Source organism: Nerophis ophidion, linkage group LG16 (assembly GCF_033978795.1).
Source record: "Nerophis ophidion isolate RoL-2023_Sa linkage group LG16, RoL_Noph_v1.0, whole genome shotgun sequence".
Classification (NCBI taxonomy): Eukaryota; Metazoa; Chordata; class Actinopteri; order Syngnathiformes; family Syngnathidae; genus Nerophis; species Nerophis ophidion.
In genome coordinates this window covers 3,826,982-3,850,141 of record NC_084626.1, presented here as the reverse complement: position 1 = coordinate 3,850,141, position 23,160 = coordinate 3,826,982, and the positions used below count along the sequence as shown (strand labels likewise).

General features: G+C 42.5%; 1 protein-coding gene across 3 annotated transcripts in view; it reads left to right on the top strand.

Moving 5' to 3' along the window:
• Nucleotides 1-23,160, top strand: part of srgap2 (SLIT-ROBO Rho GTPase activating protein 2) — a 225,109-nt gene that overhangs the window by 154,243 nt on the left and 47,706 nt on the right. For all 3 annotated transcript variants that reach the window (XM_061922604.1, XM_061922603.1, XM_061922605.1), the window contains exons 3-6: nt 928-1,090; nt 10,378-10,440; nt 22,104-22,319; nt 22,394-22,522. In XM_061922604.1, coding sequence (XP_061778588.1) covers nt 928-1,090; nt 10,378-10,440; nt 22,104-22,319; nt 22,394-22,522 — 571 coding nt within the window. The remainder of the gene's footprint in view (nt 1-927; nt 1,091-10,377; nt 10,441-22,103; nt 22,320-22,393; nt 22,523-23,160) is intronic.

Here is a 23,160-nt window from a genome sequence, read left to right as displayed (position 1 = left end):
AATACTAAACACAGAGGAAACAGACAAATGCAGAGGAAAAAAACTAAAACATAGACAAACTGTCAGGGCTAAGCCTGACAGTTTGTGTCTCCTCTCAATTGCTCTGTTTATTGCAGTTCTGAGTGTTGCTGGGTCAGGTTTGGTTTTGGAATTGGATTGCATTGTTATGGTATTGCTGTGTAGTGGTTTGTTGGATTGATAAAAAAAAAAAAGAGAGAGAATCAATTCTGAATCGCACAACATATTCGATTCGATTCATATTCGAATCAACATGCTTCACCGATTCGAGCATTTGGCTAGCGCCGCTTTGTCCTACTAATTTTGGCGGTCCTTGAACTCACCCTAGTTTGTTTACATGTTTAACTTTCTAAGACGTGTTTTCTGCCACTTCTTTTTCTGTCTCATTTTGACCACTAAACTTTTACCGTTGTGCGTGAATGCACAAAGGTGAGTTTTGTTAACGTTATTGACTTATTTTGTTGACGTTATTGACTTGTGTGGAGTGCTAATCAGACATATTTGGTCATCATGACTAAGTTAATCGATGCTAACATGCTATTTAGGCTAGCTACATGTACATATTGCATCATTGTGCCTCATTTGTTACTATATTGGAGCTGTTTTGGTTTCCTTTAAGTCATTTTAATTCAATTTATACCTCAAGACACTATATGTGTGTAATATGGCTTTTATTTTGTTGCGTCTCCAGACAGATTTGTTTTTGTATTATTGCTCCAATATGGCTCTTTCAACATTTTAGGTTGCCGACCCCTGTCATAGACATTGGGACTGTTTTGTTATAATTTAGGGCGAGAGGGTTATTTTGAAGGCATTCAGCAGAGCCACATTGTGCAGAGCTGATGGGGGTGCTCATCAACACTTTATCGTCCTGACCTGGGTCTTAACAGTCCTTGTGGTCCTGGACAGGAAGGAGCAGAGCATCCTGTCTCCGGTCAACTGCTGGAACCTGCTGCTGCTTCAGGTGAAGAGGGAAAGCCGAGACCACGCCACGCTGTCCGACCTCTACCTCAACAACATCATCCCTCGCTTCGCGCAGATCAGCGAGGACTCGGGACGCCTCTTCAAAAAGGCAAGGCTGCCTCACACGTGTTGCATCTGGACGGGAAAAAAAAAACACACACATGCTGCAAACACGCACAACACATGTGGTCTTTGTCCTTTCCGCTGCAGATTGTGGGCGAGAACTACAAACATTTGTAGAAAAAAAATATATTTTTCCATATATAAGCCGCACCAGACTACACAAACCCCGTTTCCTTATGAGTTGGGGAATTGTGTTAGGTGTAAATATAAATGAAATACAATGATTTGCAAATCATTTTCAGCCCATATTCAGTCGAATATGCTACAAAGACAACATATTTGATGTTCAAACTGATAAACATTTATTTTCTTGCAAATAATCATTAACTTTAGAATTTGATGCCAGCAACACGTGACAAAAAGTTGGGAAAGGTGGCAATAAATACTGATAAAGTTGAGAAATGCTCATCAAACACTTATATGGAACATCCCACCGGTGTGCAGGCTGATTGGGAACAGGTGGGTGCCATGATTGGGTATAAAAGCAGCTTCCATGAAATGCTAAGTAATTCACAAACAAACTTTGTAAGCAAATTGTCGAACAGTTTCAGAACAACATATCTCAACGAGCTATTGCAAGGAATTTAGGGATTTTACCATCTACGGTCCGTAAAATCATTAAATTGCTCAGAGAATCTGGAGAAATCACTGCACGTAAGCGATGATATTACAGACTTTTGATCCCTCAGGCGGTGCTGCAGCAAAAACCGACATCGATGTGTAAAGGATATCACCACATGGGCTCAAGAACACTTCATAAAACCACTGTCAGTAACTACAGTTGGTCGCTACATCTGTAAGTGCAAGTTAAAACTGTATTATGCAAAGCCAAACCCATTTATCAACAATATCCTGAAACGCCGCCGGCTTGACTGGGCCCGAGCTCACTTAAGATGGACTGATGCAAAGAGGAAAGTCCACATTTCAAATTATATTTGGAAACAGAGGACGTGGTGTCCTCCAGAACAAAGAGGAAAATAACCATTCGGATTGTTATAGGCGCATAGTTCAAAAGTCAGCATCTGTGATGGTATGGGGGTGTATTAGTGCCCAAGGCATGGGTAACTTACACGTCTGTGAAATCACCATTAATGCTGAAAGGTACATACAGGTTTTGGAGCGACATGTGTTGTCATCCAAGCAACGTTATCATGGACGCCCCTGCTTATTTCAGCAAGACAAGTGTTACAACAGCAGGGCTTTGTAAAAAAAGAGTGTGGGTACTTTCCTGGCCAGCCTGCAGTCCAAACCTGTCTCCCATCAAAAATGTGTGGCGCATTATGAAGCGTAAAGTACGACAGCGGAGACCCTGGACTGTTGAACGATTGAAGCTTTACATAAAACAAGAATGGGAAAGAATTCCACTTTCAAAGCTTCAACAATTAGTTTCCTCAGTTCCCAAACGTTTATTGAGTGTTAAAAGAAAATGTGATGTAACACAGTGGTGAACATGCCCTTTCCCAACTACTTTGGCACGTGTTGCAGCCATGAAATTCTAATTTAATTCCATCCATCCATTTTCTACCGCTTGTTGCGTTTTGGGGTCGCGGGTGGCGCTGGCGCCTATCTCAGCTACAATGGGGCGGAAGGCAGAGTACACCCTGGACAAGTCGCCACCTCATTGCAGATTCCAAGTTAATTATTATTTGCAAAAAAAAAAATTTGGTTTTTTGAACATCAAATATCGTGTCTTTGTAGTGCATTCAATTGAAAATGATATGCAAATTATTGTATTCCGTTTATATTTACACCCAACACAATTTCCCAACTCATATGGAAACGGGGTTTGTATAAGCCGCATGTATATACGTTGTGGAATGAGTTATTTACACAGAGACATTTTGCAAATGCCTATTTACACCACTTAAATGTTTCCAAACGGTGTCTGTAACAAGGCAGTACAACGGCTGGTCAAGCAAAACAGAAGTCGTCGTCACGGACCCACCAGCTGCGCAAGCTTGCTCTCCAATCTGCTAAACAGACTCAATAACTCTTTGGTGGAATTACGAAAGTGTAACCATGCAAAAAGAATGCCGTTGTGACTTAATGATACTAACACAGACACTCGTAAATGTGTTAGGGTATTAGCTAATGGTAACGACACAGGCTTGATTACATTACGATAGCACGTACAAATATGTATGTTTCCAGTAGGTACGAATTGTTTTAGTTATATTGTAAAACTCACAAAAGTTCCTTGGCGTGATGAATGAAGAATTATTTTGAGCAAAAACGCTATTGACGAATAGTAGACAAAACGGGATGTACTTCCGGTTCAAGATACAAAACAGGAAGGTTTGGAGGTTTGGCGAAATTACGGAAAGTGAGACAATACAAAAAGAAGGCCTTTGTAGGTTAATAATATTAACACAAACACTCGTGAACATGTTCGCATTAGTTAATGCTAACAATGCTAGCTTGATTACATTACGATAAAACGTACAGATATGCATGAAAACAGTCCTATAGACATCACACATGGGAGTCTTTAGTAAGTATAAATTGTTTTCGTTTTATTGTAAAACTTACAAGTAGCTTGAAGTGATGAATGAAGAATTTTTCGGAGCAAAAACGCTATTGACGAATAGTAGACAAAACGAGATATACTTCCGGTTCAAGACATAAAACTGGAAGTTTTGGCAAAATTATGGAAGTGAAACAATACAAAAAAATGGCATTGTAAGTTAATAATACAAACACAAACACTTTTAAGCATGTTAGCATTAGCATATTAGCTAATGCTAACGAAGCAAGCTTGATTACATTATGATAGCACGTGCAAATATGCATGAAAACACTCCTACAGACATCACACATGGAACGCTTTAATAGGTAAGAATTGTTGTAGTTATATTGTAAAACTTAAAAAGGTTGGTTGGAGTGGTGAATGAAGAATTTTTTGGAGCAAAAACCCTATTAACGAGATATACTTTCGGTTCAAGACATTGAAGAATAGTACACAAAATGGGATGTATTTCCGGTTTAAGACTCAAAAAAAGGGAGTTTTGGCGTAATTACAGAAGTGAAACAATACAAAAAGAATGGCATTGTAAGTTAATAATACTAAAACAAACACTTGTAAGTGCGTTAGCATTAGCATTTTAGCTAATGCTAACGAAGCAAACTTGATTACTTTACGATAGCACGTACAAATATGCATGAAAACACTCCTACAGACATCACACATGGGACGTTTCAGTAAGTAAGAATTGTTGTTGTTATATTGTAAAACTTAAAAAGGTTGGTTGGAGTTATGAATGAAGAATTTTTTTGAGCAAAAACCCTATTAACGAGATATACTTTCGGTTCAAGACATAAAAATGAAAGTTTTTACAAAATTACGGAAGTGAAAAAATACAAAAAGAATGGCAGTTTAAGTTAATAATACTAACACAAACACTTGTAAGCGCGTTAGCAATAGCATATTAGCTAATGCTAACAAAGCAAGCTTGATTACTTTACGATAGCACGTACAAATATGCATGAAAACACTCCTACAGACGTCACACATGGGACGGTTTAGTAGGTAAGAATTGTGGTAGTTATATTATAAAACTTAAAAAGGTTGGTTGGAGTGATGAATGAAGAATTTTTTGAGCAAAAACGCTATTGACGAGATATACTTCCGGTTCAAGACATAAAAATTAAAGTTTTTACAAAATTACGGAAGTGAAACAATACAAAAAGAATGGCATTGTAAGTTAATAATACTAACACAAACACTTGTAAGCGCGCTAGCATTAGCATATTAGCTAATGCTAACGAAGCAAGCTTGATTACATTACGATAGCACCTATAAATATGCATGAAAACACTCCTACAGACATCACACAGGACGGTTTAGTAGGTAAGAATTGTTGTAGTTATATTGTAAAACTTAAAAAGGTTTGTTGGAGTGATGAATGAAGTTTTTTTGAGCAAAAACGCTATTGACGAGATATACTTCCGCTTCAAGACATAAAGATGAAAGTTTTTATAAAATTACGGAAGTGAAACAATACAAAAAGAATGGCATTGTAAGTTAATAATACTAACACAAACACTTGTAAGCGCGTTAGCATTAGCATATTAGCTAATGCTAACAAAGCAAGCTTGATTACATTACGATAGCACCTATAAATATGCATGAAAACACTCCTACAGACATCACAGGGGACGGTTTAGTATGTAAGAATTGTTGTAATTATATTGTAAAACTTAAAAAGGTTTGTTGGAGTGAGGAATGTAGAATTTTTTTGAGCAAAAACGCTATTGACGAGATATACTTCCGGTTCAAGACATAAAAATTAAAGTTTTTACAAAATTACGGAAGTGAAATAATACAAAAAGGATGGCATTGTAAGTTAATAATACAAACACTCATATGTGCGATAGCATTAGCATTTTTGCTAATGCTAACATTAGCGTTAGCATATTAGCCAATGTTAATGATGCGAGCTTGATTACATTACGATAGCATGTACAAACATGCATGAAAACACTCCTACAGACATCACATATGGAATGCTTTAGTAAGTATGAATTGTTGTAGTTATATTGTAAAACTTTCAATCTGCTTGGAGTGATGAATGAAGAATCAACACGAACTTGCAGGGAGAAAATAACACTCATGAGTCAAACCGCATGAACAAGCTGACATAATGAAGCGTCCACTTTGAAGTCGGACGGTACTCTGTTGTGGTTTTGTCGAGGCGGACAGACAAGAGGAGAGGGTCAGAGGTCGAGCCTGACCGCGGTTGATGGATAGGACGGCTCAGCCGCGGCCGATTGCTTCTAGGTAGTTTGAGTCTGACGGCTTCCAAGAGGGAGGGTGTGGCAACCGCACTGTTTGCAGCGTAAATCCTCCCCATGTGGCGATCTTTCTCCGCTCGCATGCACGGCTCCTCATCCTCTCCCTGACCTTTGAAGCTGTCTGGGATTTGAAGTAATTGCCCCCAATTTGTGTCTCCGTGTTCCCCAACAAATGTTTGGCCTTTCATCGTCCGTTTCTGTCTCCGTGTTTGTTTGGTGAGTGTTCCCCTCAAAGATGCGCGCCTGCGCAATAGTGCCTTGGAGACATCATGCCTCGTCGGTGTGTTGTCGGAGGGTGTAACAACACGATCAGGGACGGATTCAAGTTGACTTTCGTGGAGTGTGCATCGATTAGCACGGCATTCTAATCGATGCTAACATGCTATTTAGGCTAGCTGTATGTACATTTGTAGCTATATTTGCATCCAGCGTTTCCCTCCACCCACATTTAGTGCCAAACAAACACTTACCAATCTACGGATTTAAGTTGCTCCAGTGTCACAAGATGCGAAAGTCCCGATCGTTTGGTCTACACATTTTACCGGCGATGCTAAGGCAGACATGGCACAGAGATGTATGGATATCCTGCAGATGCATTTCCAACGATAAAGTCAATGAAATCACAAAGGTGAGTTTTGTTGATGTTATTGACTTATGTGCTAAACAGACATATTTGGTCGCGGCATGACTGCCAGCTAATCGATGCTAACTTGCTATTTAGGCTACCTGTATGTACAATTGTAGCTATATTTGCATCCAGTGTTTCCCTCCACCCACATTTAATGCCAAACAAACACTTACCAATCGACTGATTTAAGTTGCTCCAGTGTCACAAGATGCGAAAGTCCCGATCGTTTGGTCTGTACATTTTACCGGTGATGCTAAGGCAGACATGGCACAGAGATGTATGGATATCCTGCAGATGCATTTCCAACGATAAAGTCAACAAAATCACAAAGGGGAGTTTTGTTGATGTTATCGACTTATGTGCTAATCAGACATATTTGGTCGCGGCATGACTGCCAGCTAATCAATGCTAACATGCTATTTAGGGTAGCTGTATGTACATTTGTAGCTATATTTGCATCCAGCGTTTCCCTCCACCCTGTTGCGATCCGCTACTTGGATCGCCACATATTATTGTTTATACTTCCAGTTGTTGTATCACTCTGTCGTTCTACCCTCTTACTTCCTGTTTAGTCAGTCACCATGGTTGCTCATTGATCCCACTGGCTAATCACGGTCCCTGCACACCTGTCACTTTTGATTACTTCCCTATTCAAGCCCGTCACTTTTGATTATTCTTTCTGGGTTCATAATTTGCTTTCACTAAACGAGTTACGTCTGCACTCTGTCACGTATGTGTATTCTAGCTAGCTTTTCACGCTAAGCCATTTGTTCATTCCAGCTCTCATGCTGTATGTTTTGTTTTACTCTTTGATGTGCCTACGTGCCAGTTTAATTCTTATTGTTGTATATCCTAGCTTTTATGCTAGCGTCTTTGGTCTGCCTTTTATTAGCACCAGTGTTTTGTTTCATTGATCCTTTTCGTTAAATAAATTGTTTATATCTTACCTTTGCTGTGTTCACTTGTTGACGCATCCTTGCGGGAATCAAACTCGGCACCTCGATGCCACACAGACGTAACACACCCACATTTAATGCCAAACAAACACTTACCAATCGACTGATTTAAGTTGCTCCTGCACATTTTACGGGCGATGCTAAGGCAGACATGGCACAGAGATGTATGGATATCCTGCGACACTCAATCGTTGGTTAGAAGGCGATCGCCGAATAGCGTCAATGGCTATTTGCTCAATAGCTTCAGTTTCTTCTTCAATTTCGTTTTCGCTATCTGCCTCCATACTCCAACCATCCGTTTCAATACATGCGTAATCTGTTGAATCGCTTAAGCCGCTGAAATCCGAGTCTGAATCCGAACTAATGTCGCTATATCCGCCATGTTGTTTGTGTTGGCATCACTGGATTACGTCACAGGAAAATGGACGGTGGCTTCACAGATAGCGAAAATCAGACACTTTAAAGCCTTTTTTCGGGATATTCCATAATGGGTAAAATTTAAAAAAAAACTTCAAAAAATAAAATAAGCCACTGGGAACTGGTTTTAACCCTTCTGAAATTGTGATAATGTTCCCCTTTAATTGGTTATTGATAGGTTGATTGGCAACACTAAATGGGCCCTAGTTTGTGAATGTTGTCTGTCTATCTGTGTTGGCCCTGCAATGAGGTGGCCACTTGTCCAGGGTGTACGCCGCCTTCCGCCCGAATCCGGCTGAGATAGGCACCAGCGACCCTAAAAGGGGTAAGCGGTAGGAAATGGATGGAGGGTTCTAGCCTTGACTAATGTCCCTATTTTAATAGAAAAATGCACACTTTGAAGACACCTTAATGTGTTTATATATATCATATGTGTATGTACAAACCCCGTTTCCATATGAGTTGGGAAATTGTGTTAGATATAAATATAAACGGAATACAATGATTTGCAAATCCCTTTCAACCCATATTCAGTTGAATATGCTACAAAGACAACATATTTGATGTTCAAACTCATAAACTTTATTTTTTAAGTAGTTGGGAAAGGGCATGTTCACCACTGTGTTACATCATCTTTTCTTTTAACAACACTCAAAAAATGTTGGGAACTGAGGAAACTAATTGTTGAATCTTTGAAAGTGGAATTCTTTCCCATTCTTGTTTTATGTAGAGCTTCAGTCGTTCAACAGTCCGGGTTCTCCACTGTCGTATTTTACGCTTCATAATGCGCCACACTTTTTCGATGGGGGACAGGTCTGCACAGCAGGTGGGCCAGGAAAGTACCTGCACTCTTTTATTACGAAGCCACGCTGTTGTAACACATGGCTTGGCATTGTCTTGCTGAAATAAGCAGGGGCGTCCATGATAACGTTGCTTTGATGACAACATATGTTGCTCCAAAACCTGTATGGACCTTTCAGCATTAATGGTGCCTTCACAGATGTGTAAGTCACCCATGCCTTGGGCACTAATACACCCCCATACCATCACAGATGCTGGCTTTTGAACTTTGCGCCTATAACAATCCTAATGGTTGTTTTCCTCTTTTTTCTGGAGGACACCATGTCCTCTGTTTCCAAATATAATTTAAAATGTGGCCTTGTCAGACCACAAAACACCTTTCCACTTTGCATCAGTCCATCATAGGTGAGCTCGGGCCCAGCCAAGCCGGTAGCGTTTCAGGATGTTGTTGATAAATGGGTTTGGCTTTGCATAGTAGAGTTTTAACTTCCACTTACGGATGTAGCGACTGTAGTTACTGACAGTGGTTTTATGAAGTGTTCCTGAGCCCATGTGGTAATATCCCTTACACACTGATGTCGGTTTTTGATGCATTACCGCCTGAGGGATCAAAGGTCCATAATATGATCGCTTACGTGCAGTGATTTCTCCAGATTTTCTGAACCTTTTGATGATTTTACGGACCGTAGATGGTAAAATCCCTAAATTCCTTGCAATAGCTCGTTGAGAAATGTTGTTCTAAAACTGTTCGACAATTTGCTTACAAAGTTTGTTTGTGAATTACTTAGCATCTAATGGAAGCTGCTTTTATACCCAATCATGGCACCCAACTATACCCAATTAGCCTGCACACCTGTGGGATGTTCCATATAAGTGTTTGATGAGCACTCCTCAACTTTATCAGTATTTATTGCCACCTTTCCCAACTTCTTTGTCACGTGTTGCTGGCATCAAATTCTAAAGTTAATGATTAAATGCAAAAAAAAATGTTAATTAGTTTGAACATCTAATATGTTGTCTTTGTAGCATATTCAACTGAATATGGGTTGAAAAGGATTTGCAAATCATTGTATTTCGTTTATATTTACATTTAACACAATTTCCCAATTCATATGGAAACGGGGTTTGTATACTGAATACAAGGTGGGAAGGAGGGAGGGAGTAAGCTCAGTTTGGAGGGGGGGGAGAGCATATGATGCAACTCATTGGAGACAATGGTTCACTGTTAACTGGAAGGAAGAAGCCGACACTTTGAAGAGATACTTTGACAGTGAGTCATGCGGGCAAGGTCATTCTCTGGTCAGAATGCGCTTTTCACAGAAATAGTGCAATTTGCAATGGCATGTGTTCCATCACGACAGTAATATGAAAACAGGATGAGCAGGGAGTTTATCACCCGTGTCAGTCGCAACTGTCATCTGTCATGTCCGGGATCCTCCCTCGCTCCTGTACCATGGACCGGGCTCCTTTCTTGACGTGGCATCCGTCAAGTCCACTGCCGCCCTCCTCCAGGATCCCCCTCCTGAGAACCTTCCATGGCGGGTCTTCAGTCCTGCCTGAGTTGCTCTACCAGTTTAACGGGACAAACGATGGCGGCTTGTAATCTTGCCGACGACGCTGGGAAGAAAAAGCTCCTCGTTGACTGTGATGAACTCATTCTCCTTTGTTGTTTGTGTGCAGAGCAAAGAGGTCGGCGTGCAGCTGCAGGAGGACTTGATGAAGGTTCTCAACGAGCTCTACTCGGTAAGTGAGGATTTTGGGTGTGCTTTATCGTGCTTGAATCAGAATCGGAAGAGTTTTTAATGCCATTGTTCAAGAACGGGTTCACAAACTAAGAATTTTACTTAACACAATCGTGCTTAAACTAATAGAAACGGAGGAAGTACTTTGGAACCTTGATTTACAAACTTAATTGTTTCTTGAATGTGGTTCATAAAACCAAAATTTAGGATAAACATTTTCTACAATGTTAAATGAGTTATGTACACAGAAAATATTTTTTAAATGTTTATTTACATACCTTGATTGTGTTTGTAGCAAGGCAGTAAAACGGCTGATCAAACAAAACAGAAGTCATGGTTATGGACCCACCAGCTGCGCAAACCTGCTCTCCAATCAGCTAAACAGACTCAATAACTCCACGGTGACGCTTTGGTGAATTTACTGAGGGATTTGTGAAAGTGAAACAATACAAAAAGAATGCCATTGTAAGTTAATGATGCTAACACGGACATTTGTAAACCTGTGTGCATATTAGCTAATGACGCAAGCTTGATGACATCACGATAGCACGTGCAAATATGCATGAAAACACTCCTACAGACATCTCACATGGGACGGTTTGATAAGTAAGATTTGTTTTAGTTATATTGAAAACATGTTAGCATTAGCATATTTAGCAACGCTAACGACGCAAGCTTGATTACATTATGATAGAACGTGCAAATATGCATGAAAACACTCCGACAGACATTTCACATGGGACGGTTTGATAAGTAAGATTTGTTTTAGTTATATTGAAAACATGTTAGCATTAGCATATTTAGCAACGCTAACGACGCAAGCTTGATTACATTACGATAACACGTATAAATATGCATGAAAACAATCCTACAGACATCACAAATGGGACGGTTTAGTCAGTAAGAATTGTTTTAGTTACATTGAAAACATGTTAGCATTAGCATATTAGATAATGCTAACAACGCGAGCTTGATTACATTACGATGGCACGTGCAAATATGCATGAAAACACTCTTACAGACATCTAACATGAGACGGTTTTATAAGTAAGATTTGTTTTAGTTATATTGAAAATGTGTTAGCATTAACATATTAGGTAATGCTAACGATGCAAGCTTGATTACATTACGAAAGAACGTACAAATACGCATGAAAAACTCCTACAGACATCACCTATGGCACGGTTTAGTAAGTAAGAATTGTTTTAGCGATATTAAAAACATGTTAGCATTACCGTATCAGGTCATGCTAACAAGGGGAGCTTGATTACATTACGATCACACGTGCAAATATGGGTGAAAACACTCCTACAGACATAACACATGGGACGGTTTGGTAAGTAAGATTTGTTTTAGTTATAACTTGCACTTACACACACATATATGTATATATATATGTATATATATATATATATATATATATATATATATATGTATATATATGTATATATATGTGTATATATATATATATATATATATGTATATATGTATATATATATGTATATGTATATATATATATATATATATATATATATATATATGTATATATATATATATATATATATATATATATATATATATGTGTATATATATATATGTATGTATATATATATATATATATATATATATATATATATATATATATATATATATATATATATATTTATATATATGTATATATTAGGGATGCACCGAAATGAAAATTTGTGGCCGAAGCCGAATAAAACTTAAACGCTTGGCCGAAGGCCGAATACCGAATAATGAATGCAGTTTTTCACTATTTTTTTTTAGATTGCATAAATAGCCTAAAATAAATATTTAGACATGTTTTTCAAATAAAGTAATTTTTTATTGAATATTGACATTTTTTTAATATTCCAGTAGCCTTTGCTTTTCAAAAAAAGCACAAAGTTTTTCATTTATATTAGGCCTTCAAACAAAACATGCATTCCAAAAAAAAATAAAGTGCATTAAAGTGGATAAACCAACAACAAATGAACTATTGTCCTTTTAGCAAAAGTCTGCTTAGCCACAGTAGATATGCTAATAATGTAAACAGAAGGCTCAAGTAAATCTCAATTAAGTGTGTGCTTGTAACCTCTTACACTTATACAGGTAGCCTACACAACAGGCTAATAATGTAAATCTCAATTAAGTGTGTGCTTGTAACCTCTTACACTTATACAGGTACACAACATATCCCAACGTCACCGCACGTTGGTTGATTGCGTCACCGTGTCAAGAAATTGCGTCACATGCGTCACACGCCACTATTCGGCCTTGTTCTTAACTCATTCCACCGAAGGCCGAATGTGGCTTTTTTTTGCCATATTTGGCCGAATATATTCGGTTACTGATTAATCGGTGCATCCCTTATATATATATATATATATATATATATATATATATATATATATATATATATATATATATATATATATATATGTATATATATGTATATATATGTATATATATATATATATATGTATATATATATATATATATGTATATATATACATTACAATTTATTCCCTAAATAAAATAGTGAACATACTAGACAACTTGTCTTTTAGTAGTCAATAAACAAACAAAGGCTCCTAATTAGTCTGCTGATGTATGCAGTAACATATTGTGTCATTTATATTCAATTATTATGTCAACATTATAAGGGACAAGCTGTAAAAATTGATTATTAATCCACTTGTTCATTTACTGTTAATATCTGCTTATTTTCCGTTTCAACATTTTCTTTCTACACTTCTGTTAAATCTAATAATCACTTATTCGTCTCGTTTGGATACTTTACATTAATTTTGGCTCCTCTCTGAGCTGCTACCTTACCGTGGTAGAGGAGTTTGCGTGTCCCAATGATCCTAGGAGCTATGTTGTCTGGGGGCTTTCATGCCCCCTGATAGGGTCTCCCAAGACAAACAGGTCCTAGGTGAGTGATCAGACAAAGAGCAGCTCAAAGACTTCTATGGATTTACAACAAAATGAACTCAGATTTCCCTCGCCCGTACGCGGATCACCGGGGCCCCGCTCTGGAGCCAGGCCCGGAGTTGGGGCACGATGGCGAGCGCCTGGTGGCCGGGCCTGTCCCCATGGGGCCCGGCCGGGCACAGCCCGAAGAGGCAACGTGGGTCATCCCTCCAATGGGTTCACCACTCATAGGAGGGGCCATAGAGGTCGGGTGCATTGTGTGCTGGGCGGCAGCCGAAGGCAGGGCACATGGCGGTCCGATCCTCGGCTACAGAAGCTAGCTCTTGGGATTCGGAACGTCACCTCACTGGGGGGGAAGGAGCCTGAGCTAGTCCGCGAGGTAGAGAAGTTCCGGCTGGATATAGTCGGACTCACCTAGACGCACAGAAAGGGCTCTGGAACCAGTTCTCTCGAGAGGGACTGGACCCTCTTCCACTCTGGCGTTGCTGGCAGTGAGAGGCGACGGGCTGGGGTGGCAATTCTCGTTGCCCCCCGGCTCAAAGCCTGCACGTTTGAGTTCAACCTGGTGGATGAGAGGGTAGCTTCCCTTCGCCTTCGGGTGGGGGGGAGGGGCCTGACTGTTGTTTGTGCTTACGCACCAAACAGCAGTTCAGAATACCCACCCTTTTTGGGTACACTCGAGGGAGTACTGGAAAGTGCTCCCCCGGGTGATTCCCTTGTCCTACTGGGGGACTTCAACGCTCATGTTGGCAACGACAGTGAAACCTGGAGAGGCGTGATTGGGAAGAATGGTCGCCCGGAACTAAACCCGAGTGGTGTTTTGTTATTGGACTTTTGTGTTCGTCACGGATTGTCCATAACAAACACCATGTTCAAACATAAGGGTGTCCATATGTGCACTTGGCACCAGGACACCCTAGGCCGCAGTTCCATGATCGACTTTGTAGTTGTGTCATCGGATTTGCGGCCTCATGTTCTGGACACTCGGGTGAAGAGAGGGGCGGAGCTTTCTACCGATCACCACCTGGTGGTGAGTTGGCTGCGATGGTGGGGGAGGATGCCGGACAGACCTGGCAGGCCCAAACGCATTGTGAGGGTCTGCTGGGAACGTCTGGCAGAGTCTCCTGTCAGAGAGAGTTTCAATTCACACCTCCGGGAGAACTTTGAACATGTCACGAGGGAGGTGCGGGACATTGAGTCCGAGTGGACCATGTTCCGAACCTCTATTGTCGAGGCGGCTGATTGGAGCTGTGGCCGCAAGGTTGTTGGTGCCTGTCGTGGCGGTAATCCCAGAACCCGTTGGTGGACACCAGCAGTGAGGGATGCCGTCAAGCTGAGGAAGGAGTCCTATCGGGTTCTTTTGGCTCGTAGGACTCCGGAGGCAGTGGACGGGTACCGACGGGCCAAGCGGTGTGCAGCTTTAGCGGTCACGGAGGCAAAAACTCGGACATGGGAAGAGTTCGGGGAAGCCATGGAAAACGACTTCCGGACGGCTTCGAAGCGATTCTGGACCACCATACGCCGCCTCAGGAAGGGGAAGCAGTGCACTATCAACACCGTGTATGGTGCGGATGGTGTTCTGCTGACTTCGACTGCGGATGTTGTGGATCGGTGGAGGGAATACTTCGAAGACCTCCTCAATCCCACCAACACGTCTTCCTTTGAGGAAGCGGTGCCTGGGGAATCTGTGTTGGACTCTCCTATTTCTGGGGCTGAGGTTGCTGAGGTAGTTAAAAAGCTCCTCGGCGGCAAGACCCCGGGGGTGGATGAGATCCGCCCGGAGTTCCTTAAGGCTCTGGATGCTGTGGGGCTGTCTTAGTTGACAAGACTCTGCAGCATCGCGTGGACATCGGGGGCGGTACCTCTGGATTGGCAGACCGGGGTGGTGGTCTCTCTCTTTAAGAAGGGGGACTGGAGGGTGTGTTCCAACTATCGTGGGATCACACTCCTCAGCCTTCCCGGTAAGGTTTATTCAGGTGTACTGGAGAGGAGGCTTCGCCGGATAGTCGAACCTCGGATTCAGGAGGAACAGTGTGGTTTTCGTCCTGGTCGTGGAACTGTGGACCAGCTCTATACTCTCGGCAGGGTTCTTGAGGGTGCATAGGAGTTTGCCCAACCAGTCTACATGTGCTTTGTGGACTTGGAGAAGGCATTCGACCGTGTCCCTCGGGAAGTCCTGTGGGGAGTGCTCAGAGAGTATGGGGTACCGGACTGTCTTATTGTGGCAGTCCGCTCCCTGTATGATCAGTGTCAGAGCTTGGTCCGCATTGCTGGCAGTAAGTCGGACACGTTTCCAGTGAGGGTTGGACTCCGCCAAGGCTGTCCTTTGTCACCGATTCTGTTCATAACTTTTATGGACAGAATTTCTAGGCGCAGCCAAGGCGTTGAGGGGATCCGGTTTGGTGGCCACGGGATTAAGTCTCTGCTTTTAGCAGATGATGTAGTCCTTATGGCTTCATCTGGCCGGGATCTTCAGCTCTCACTGGATCGGTTCGCAGCCGAGTGTGAAGCGACCTAAATGAGAATCAGCACCTCCAAGTCCGAGTCCAAGGTTCTCGCCCGGAAAAGGGTGGAGTGCCATCTCCGGGTTGGGGAGGAGACCCTGCCCCAAGTGGAGGAGTTCAAGTACCTAGGAGTCTTGTTCACGAGTGGGGGAAGAGTGGATCGTGAGATCGACAGGCGGATCGGTGCGGCGTCTTCAGTAATGCGGACGTTGTATCGATCCGTTGTGGTGAAGAAGGAGCTGAGCTGGAAGGCAAAGCTCTCAATTTACCGGTCGATCTACGTTCCCATCCTCACCTATGGTCATGAGCTTTGGGTCATGAGACGAAAGGATAAGATCACGGGTACAAGCGGCCGAAATGAGTTTCCTCCGCCGGGTGGGGGGGCTCTCCCTTAGAGATAGGGTGAGAAGCTCTGCCATCCGGGAGGCGCTCAACGTAAAGCCGCTGCTCCTCCACATCGAGAGGAGCCAGATGAGGTGGTTCGGGCATCTGGTCAGGATGCCACCCGAACGCCTCCCTAGGGAGGTGTTTAGGGCACGTCCAGCTGGTAGGAGGCCACGGGGAAGACCCAGGACACGTTGGGAAGACTATGTCTTCCGGCTGGCCTGGGAACGCCTCGGGATCCCCCGGGAAGAGCTAGACGAAGTGGCTGGAGAGAGGGAAGTCTGGGCTTCCCTGCTTAGGCTGCTGCCCCTGCGACCCGACCTCGGATAAGCGGAAGATGATGAATGGATGGATGGACATTAATTTTGGATGATACCATAAAATGTAGGTATCAATCCGATACCAAGTAGTTACAGGATCATACATTGGTCATATTCAAAGTCCTCATGTGTCAAGGGACGTATTTCCTGACTTTATAGAGATAATATGTATTTTTTTTTAAATTAGGGATGTTGTGATGCCAAAAAATATTGATGTAATCATAGTGGTATCAACTAGATACGCTCTTGTACTTGGTATCATTACAGTGGATGTCAGGCGTAGATCCAACCATTTGTTTACATTGTGACGCCAGTGAGCTATTGTATCTTCCTCCGGTATGTGGTGAAGCATTTTTCGCTATTCCTTGTCCTGCAGTGATAATGGTACTTGTAAGAAACTTCCCTTTATTCGTCGCCATGGAGGCGAGGATTAGTGATTTAGAAGTATCTAAAATGGATGTTAGCTGCTTGATAGCTAGTCGTGTCTAGCTCGGTTGGTAGAGGGGCCGTGGCGGCAACTTGAGGGTTCCAGGTTCGATCCCCATTCCGCCATCCTAGTCACTGCCATTGTGTCCTTGGGCAAGACACTTTACCCTTTTGCTCCCAGTGCCACCTACACTGGTTTGAATGTAACTTAGATATTGGGTTTCTCTATGTAAAGCGTTTTGAGTCACTAGAGAAAAGCCCTATATAAATATAATTCACTTCACAATCACTTACCGCACAATGTCTGCTGTCATTAGGATGCCGACTCCGAGGATGTTCACATATTCCCACTTAGAGGAAAAATGACTCATAATCTTCATAAAGGAAAGGGGAGCTGAGCCAAGCCTCTTTTCATGTTGTTCTCGCCATTTTCGGGGTCTAAATTGGCTGTCGAAGTGTACCAACTTGTCGGAATACCTACTCAGACGTCTACTGTCTAGGTTAGAGGCATGATTTATCAATCAATCAATCAATGTTTACTTATATAGCCCTAAATCACTAGTGTCTCAAAGGGCTGCACAAACCACCACGACATCCTCGGTAGGCCCACATAAGGGCAAGGAAAACTCACACCCAGTGGGACATTGGTGACAATAATGACCCAGTGGGACGTCAGGGACAATGATGACTATGAGAACCTTAGAGAGGAGGAAAGCAATGGATGTCGAGCGGATCTAACATGATACTGTGAAAGTTCAATCCACAATGGATACAACACAGTCGCGAGAGTCCAGTCCAAAGAGGATCCAAGACACAGCAGCGAGAGTCACGTTCACAGCGGAGCCAGCAGGAAACCATCCCAAGCGTAGGCGGACCAGCAGCGCAGAGATGTCCCCAGCCGATACACAGGCGAGCAGTACATGGCCACCGGATCGGACCGGACCCCCTCCACACGGGAGAGTGGGACATAGAAGAAAAAGAAAAGAAACGGCAGATCAACTGGTCTAAAAAGGGAGTCTATTTAAAGGCTAGAGTATACAAATGAGTTTTAAGGTGAGACTTAAATGCTTCTACTGAGGTGGCATCGCGAACTGTTACCGGGAGGGTATTCCAGAGTACTGGAGCCCGAACGGAAAATGCTCTATAGCCCGCAGACTTTTTTTGGGCTTTGGGAATCACTAATAAGCCGGAGTCCTTTGAACGCAGATTTCTTGCCGGGACATATGGTACAATACAATCGGCAAGATAAGATGGAGCTAGACCGTGTAGTATTTTATACGTAAGTAGTAAAACCTTAAAGTCACATCTTAAGTGCACAGGAAGCCAGTGCAGGTGAGCCAGTACAGGCGTAATGTGATCAAACTTTCTTGTTCTTGTCAAAAGTCTAGCAGCCGCATTTTGTACCAACTGTAATCTTTTAATGCTAGACATGGGGAGACCCGAAAATAATACGTTACAGTAGTCGAGGCGAGACGTAACAAACGCATGGATAATGATCTCAGCGTCTTTAGTGGACAGAATGGAGCGAATTTTAGCGATGTTACGGAGATGAAAGAAGGCCGTTTTAGTAACGCTTTTAATGTGTGCCTCAAAGGAGAGAGTTGGGTCGAAGATAATACCCAGATTCTTTACCGTGTCGCCTTGTTTAATTGTTTGGTTGTCAAATGTTAGAGTTGTATTATTAAATAGAGTTTGGTGTCTAGCAGGACCGATAATCAGCATTTCCGTTTTTTTGGCGTTGAGTTGCAAAAAGTTAGCGGACATCCATTGTTTAATTTCATTAAGACACGCCTCCAACTGACTACAATCCGGCGTGTTGGTCAGCTTTAGGGGCATGTAGAGTTGGGTGTCATCAGCATAACAGTGAAAGCTAATACCGTATTTGCGTATGATGTCACCTAGCGGCAGCATGTAGATGCTGAAGAGTGCAGGGCCACGACCGAACCCTGGGGAACTCCACACGTTACCTTAACGTAGTCCGAGGTCACATTGTTATGGGAGACACACTGCATCCTATCAGTAAGATAAGAGTTAAACCAAGACAGGGCTAAGTCTGACATACCAATTCGTGTTTTGATACGTTCTAATAAAATATTATGATCGACGGTATCGAAAGCAGCGCTAAGATCGAGGAGCAGCAACATAGATGACTCATCAGTATCCATCGTTAGCAATAGATCATTAGTCATTTTTGCGAGGGCTGTCTCCGTGGAGTGATTTGCCCTGAAACCGGATTGAAAGGTTTCACATAGATTGTTAGACGCTAAGTGTTCATTTAACTGCTCCGCAACAATTTTTTCAAGGATTTTTGAAATAAAGGGAAGGTGAGACACCGGTCGGTAATTTACCATGAGGTCAGGATCGAGGTTAGGTCTTTTAAGAAGAGGATGAATAACCGCTTTTTTGAATGCTAGGGGAACAGTGCCCGAGGAGAGTGATAAGTTTATAATATTTAGCACTGATGGACCTAATAATTCAAAGAGCTCCTTGATCAGTTTCCCAGGAAGAGGGTCAAGTAAACATGTTGTCTGTTTTATTCCATTTACACGTTGTAACAATTCCTCTAATGTTATTTCCTCAAAACGAGAGAAACTATTTTGGAGGGCAGTATCCGCCGTATATACAATCGTGTCAGTGTTAATAGAACCCCGTTGTAGCTGGGACGCATTGTCTTTAATCTCCTTTCTAATGACTTCAATTTTCTTACTAAAGAATTGCATAAAGTCATCAGCTGAGTGGGTTGAGCTACTGGAAGGAATCCCTTGTTGGGTTAGCGATGCTACCGTACTAAACAAAAATTTAGGATCGTTTTTATTACGGTGGATGAGATTTGAGTAATATTTAGCTTTAGCTAAGGTAAGCATGCGTTTATAAGTTATTAAACCATCACTCCATGCTTGATGGTGCACCTCAAGTTTAGTCGTGCGCCATTTGCGTTCCAGCTTTCTACATAATAATTTCTGAGCTCTAGTTTCTTCTGTAAACCACGGGGTGCGCTTTTTTGGAGCCTTTTTTAACTTTAGCGGTGCTAAGTTATCAATGGTTTCGCGCAGGGCTTCGTTAAAGTTGTCAGTGAGGTTATCAATAGAGCCCACATACTTTGGGAATGGTGCCATTACCGAGGGCAGTAGGTCAGCAAGAGTTGTCGTTGTGGCTGTATTAATGTTGCGGCTGCTATAGCAGGTATTATTATTATTAGTTTGACGAACATGCGTCTGAACCTCGAATTTTATAAGGTAATGATCGGACAATACTTTAGTATACGGGAGTATCGTAACTTTGGAAACGGTGATGCCCCTGACAAGCACTAGGTCTATCGTATTACCGTTGCGATGCGTGGGTTCATTTATTATTTGTGTGAGACCACAGCTATCAATTACAGTCTGGAGCGCTACGCACGGTGGGTCCGATGGGGTATTCATATGGATATTAAAGTCCCCCATTATGATTATATTATCGGCGTGTGTCACTAGATCAGCAACGAACTCTGAGAATTCATTAATAAAGTCCGAATAGGGCCCTGGGGGGCGGTAGATAACAGCCAGGTGTAGAGGCAGCGGTGTGACAGACCTCATAGTAAGCACCTCAAACGATTTATATTTATTATTTATGTTAGGACTAAGGTTAAAGTTTTCGTTGTATATTAGTGCGACCCCCCCACCCCTTTTGAGCGGACGGGCAATATGCGCATGTGTAAAGTTAGGAGGACATGCCTCATTTAGCGCAAAAAAGTCGTTTGGTTTAAGCCAGGTTTCGCTGAGACCGATGACGTTAAGATTGTTGTCTCTGATAATATCATTAACTAACAACGTTTTAGGAGACAATGATCTTATGTTTAAAAAACGTATATTATAGGTAGTGGGCTGTTTTAGGGAGTTTTTGATCAAATTATCCGTAGTAGCAATATTAATAATGTTGTGTTTATTATGCCCAGTGCATTTAGTATAGTTACGACCATATCTAGGAATTTATACGACAGGAATTTTCCGATTGTTTGATTGTTGCTTTGATAAACTGCACGCATCATGGTTAGCCACCTCAGTAACGGGGATTTTCCGATTGTTTGTTTGTTGCTTTGATAAACTGCACACATCATGGTTAGCCACCTCAGTAACGGGGATTTTCCGATTGTTTGTTTGTTGCTTTGATAAACTGCACGCATCATAGTTTGCCACCTCGGTAAAACACATGTCCAACTCTGAAACACTCAAAGCAGAAAAAACTTGTTCTAATTTAACAGACTCCTTACCCAGACCAGTAGTCTCGCATTTTCCATCTAAATCCGTCTTCGGGATGGAGGAAAGTGGTGTTCTGTGGGGATTAGCCTTCTGCTTTGTTTTTAGCCCCGCTCGGCATCCGCGTTTCCGATCACACCGCTGGCGTCTGCTCCGTAGACGGCCCCCGCTGCTACTAGACTCCGCTGCTTCACAGGCCGCTGGATGTAGCCGCCGATAAATTCCCATGCTAGTTAGCAAGTCTAGCACGCAAGTGTCTATCAGTCCAAAACGGCCCGATTCGTCCACATCCAGAAGTGTCTGGCGGTCGTACGTGATCACGGAGTGACCACGATGTGAGCCAGCCATAAAGTTTGTGGAATTGTCCGGTATTTCTGCCAAATGTTCCATCTTTAGCAGGAGCTCCTCGAGAGCGCAGCCCGTCCGGGCGCCGCCATCTTGGTTATGATCTACAATAAGCAAAGAAGTGCTCAGTGGATGATGTAAACGTAGGGACAAAGTGAATACATTGTTGTTGCAATAAATAGTTTGTCTGCGTCAGCACTTATAATAACAATATCACTTTGTCTTAAAGCACTTCTTCCTGGGGGTGTTTCAGTGTTATAACTTCACCTTTATCTTTAGTTTTTAATGCGTCCGCTCTCCCTTTTATGTCTACACACCATGTCTGCTTTTAAGTACTCTGTGTGCGTGCGCTGCCGAACATGCTCCTCTGCTCGTAAAACCAGCAATGTCACGACGTGACAAAATGGGGTACTTTTCAAACAGAGTATAGTGCCGTTTTTTATTCATTGGTACCGCGATGCCATACTAGTACCGGTATACCCGACAATTCTACCCTGCTGCTGTATCCAGGTGATGAAGACCTACCACATGTACAACACAGACAGCATCAACGCCGAGTCCAAGCTGAAGGAGGCGGAGAAGCAGGAGGAGAAGCAGATGGGGCGCTCCGGTCGCCAGGACGACCGCCAGACGCCGCGTTCGCCGGACGCCCTGGCTAACCTCAAGGCCGACGACAAGCCCATCCGCCGCTCCAGTGTGAAGAAAATCGAAAAGATGAAGGAGAAGGTGGGGAATGTTCTCACGCCGCGTCCCGACAGGTTCTTTGTTGACCTCCTTTTCGCCCTGCCTGTCCCCGCCAGAGACAAGCCAAGTACACGGAGAACAAGCTGAAGGCCATCAAGGCCAGGAACGAGTACCTGCTGGCGCTGGAGGCCACCAACAGCTGCGTCTTCAAGTATTACATTCACGACCTCGCAGACATCATCGACGTGAGTACCAAGCGTCTCAGGAACGCCGCATTTGTCGCTTTACAGTGGGGCAAAAAAGTATTTAGTCAGCCACGGATTGTGCAAGTTCTCCCACTTAAAATGATGACAGAGGTCTGTCATTTTCATCATAGGTGCACTTCAACTGTGAGAGACAGAATGTGAAAAAAAAATACAGGAATTCACATTGTATGTATTTTAAAGAATTTATCTGTAAATTATGCTGGAAAATAAGTATTTGGTCAACCATTCAAAGCTCTCACTGATGGAAGGAGGTTTTGGCTTAAAATCTCATTCTTTCCTTAACACGGATCCATCGTCCTGTCCCCTTAGCAGAAAAACAGCCCCAAAGCATCATGTTTCCACCCCCATGCTTCACAGTAGTTATGGTGTTCTTGGAATGCAACTCAGTATTCTTCTTCCTCCAAACACGACGAGTTGAGTTTATACCAAAATGAATACATGGATGATACAGCAGACGATTGGGAGAATGCCATGTGTTCAGATGAAACCAAATTATAACTTTTTGGTATGAACTCAACTCGTCGTGTTTGGAGGAAGAAGATTACTGAGTTGCATCCCAAGAACACCATACCTACTGTGAAGCATGGGGGTGGAAACATCATGCTTTGGGACTGATC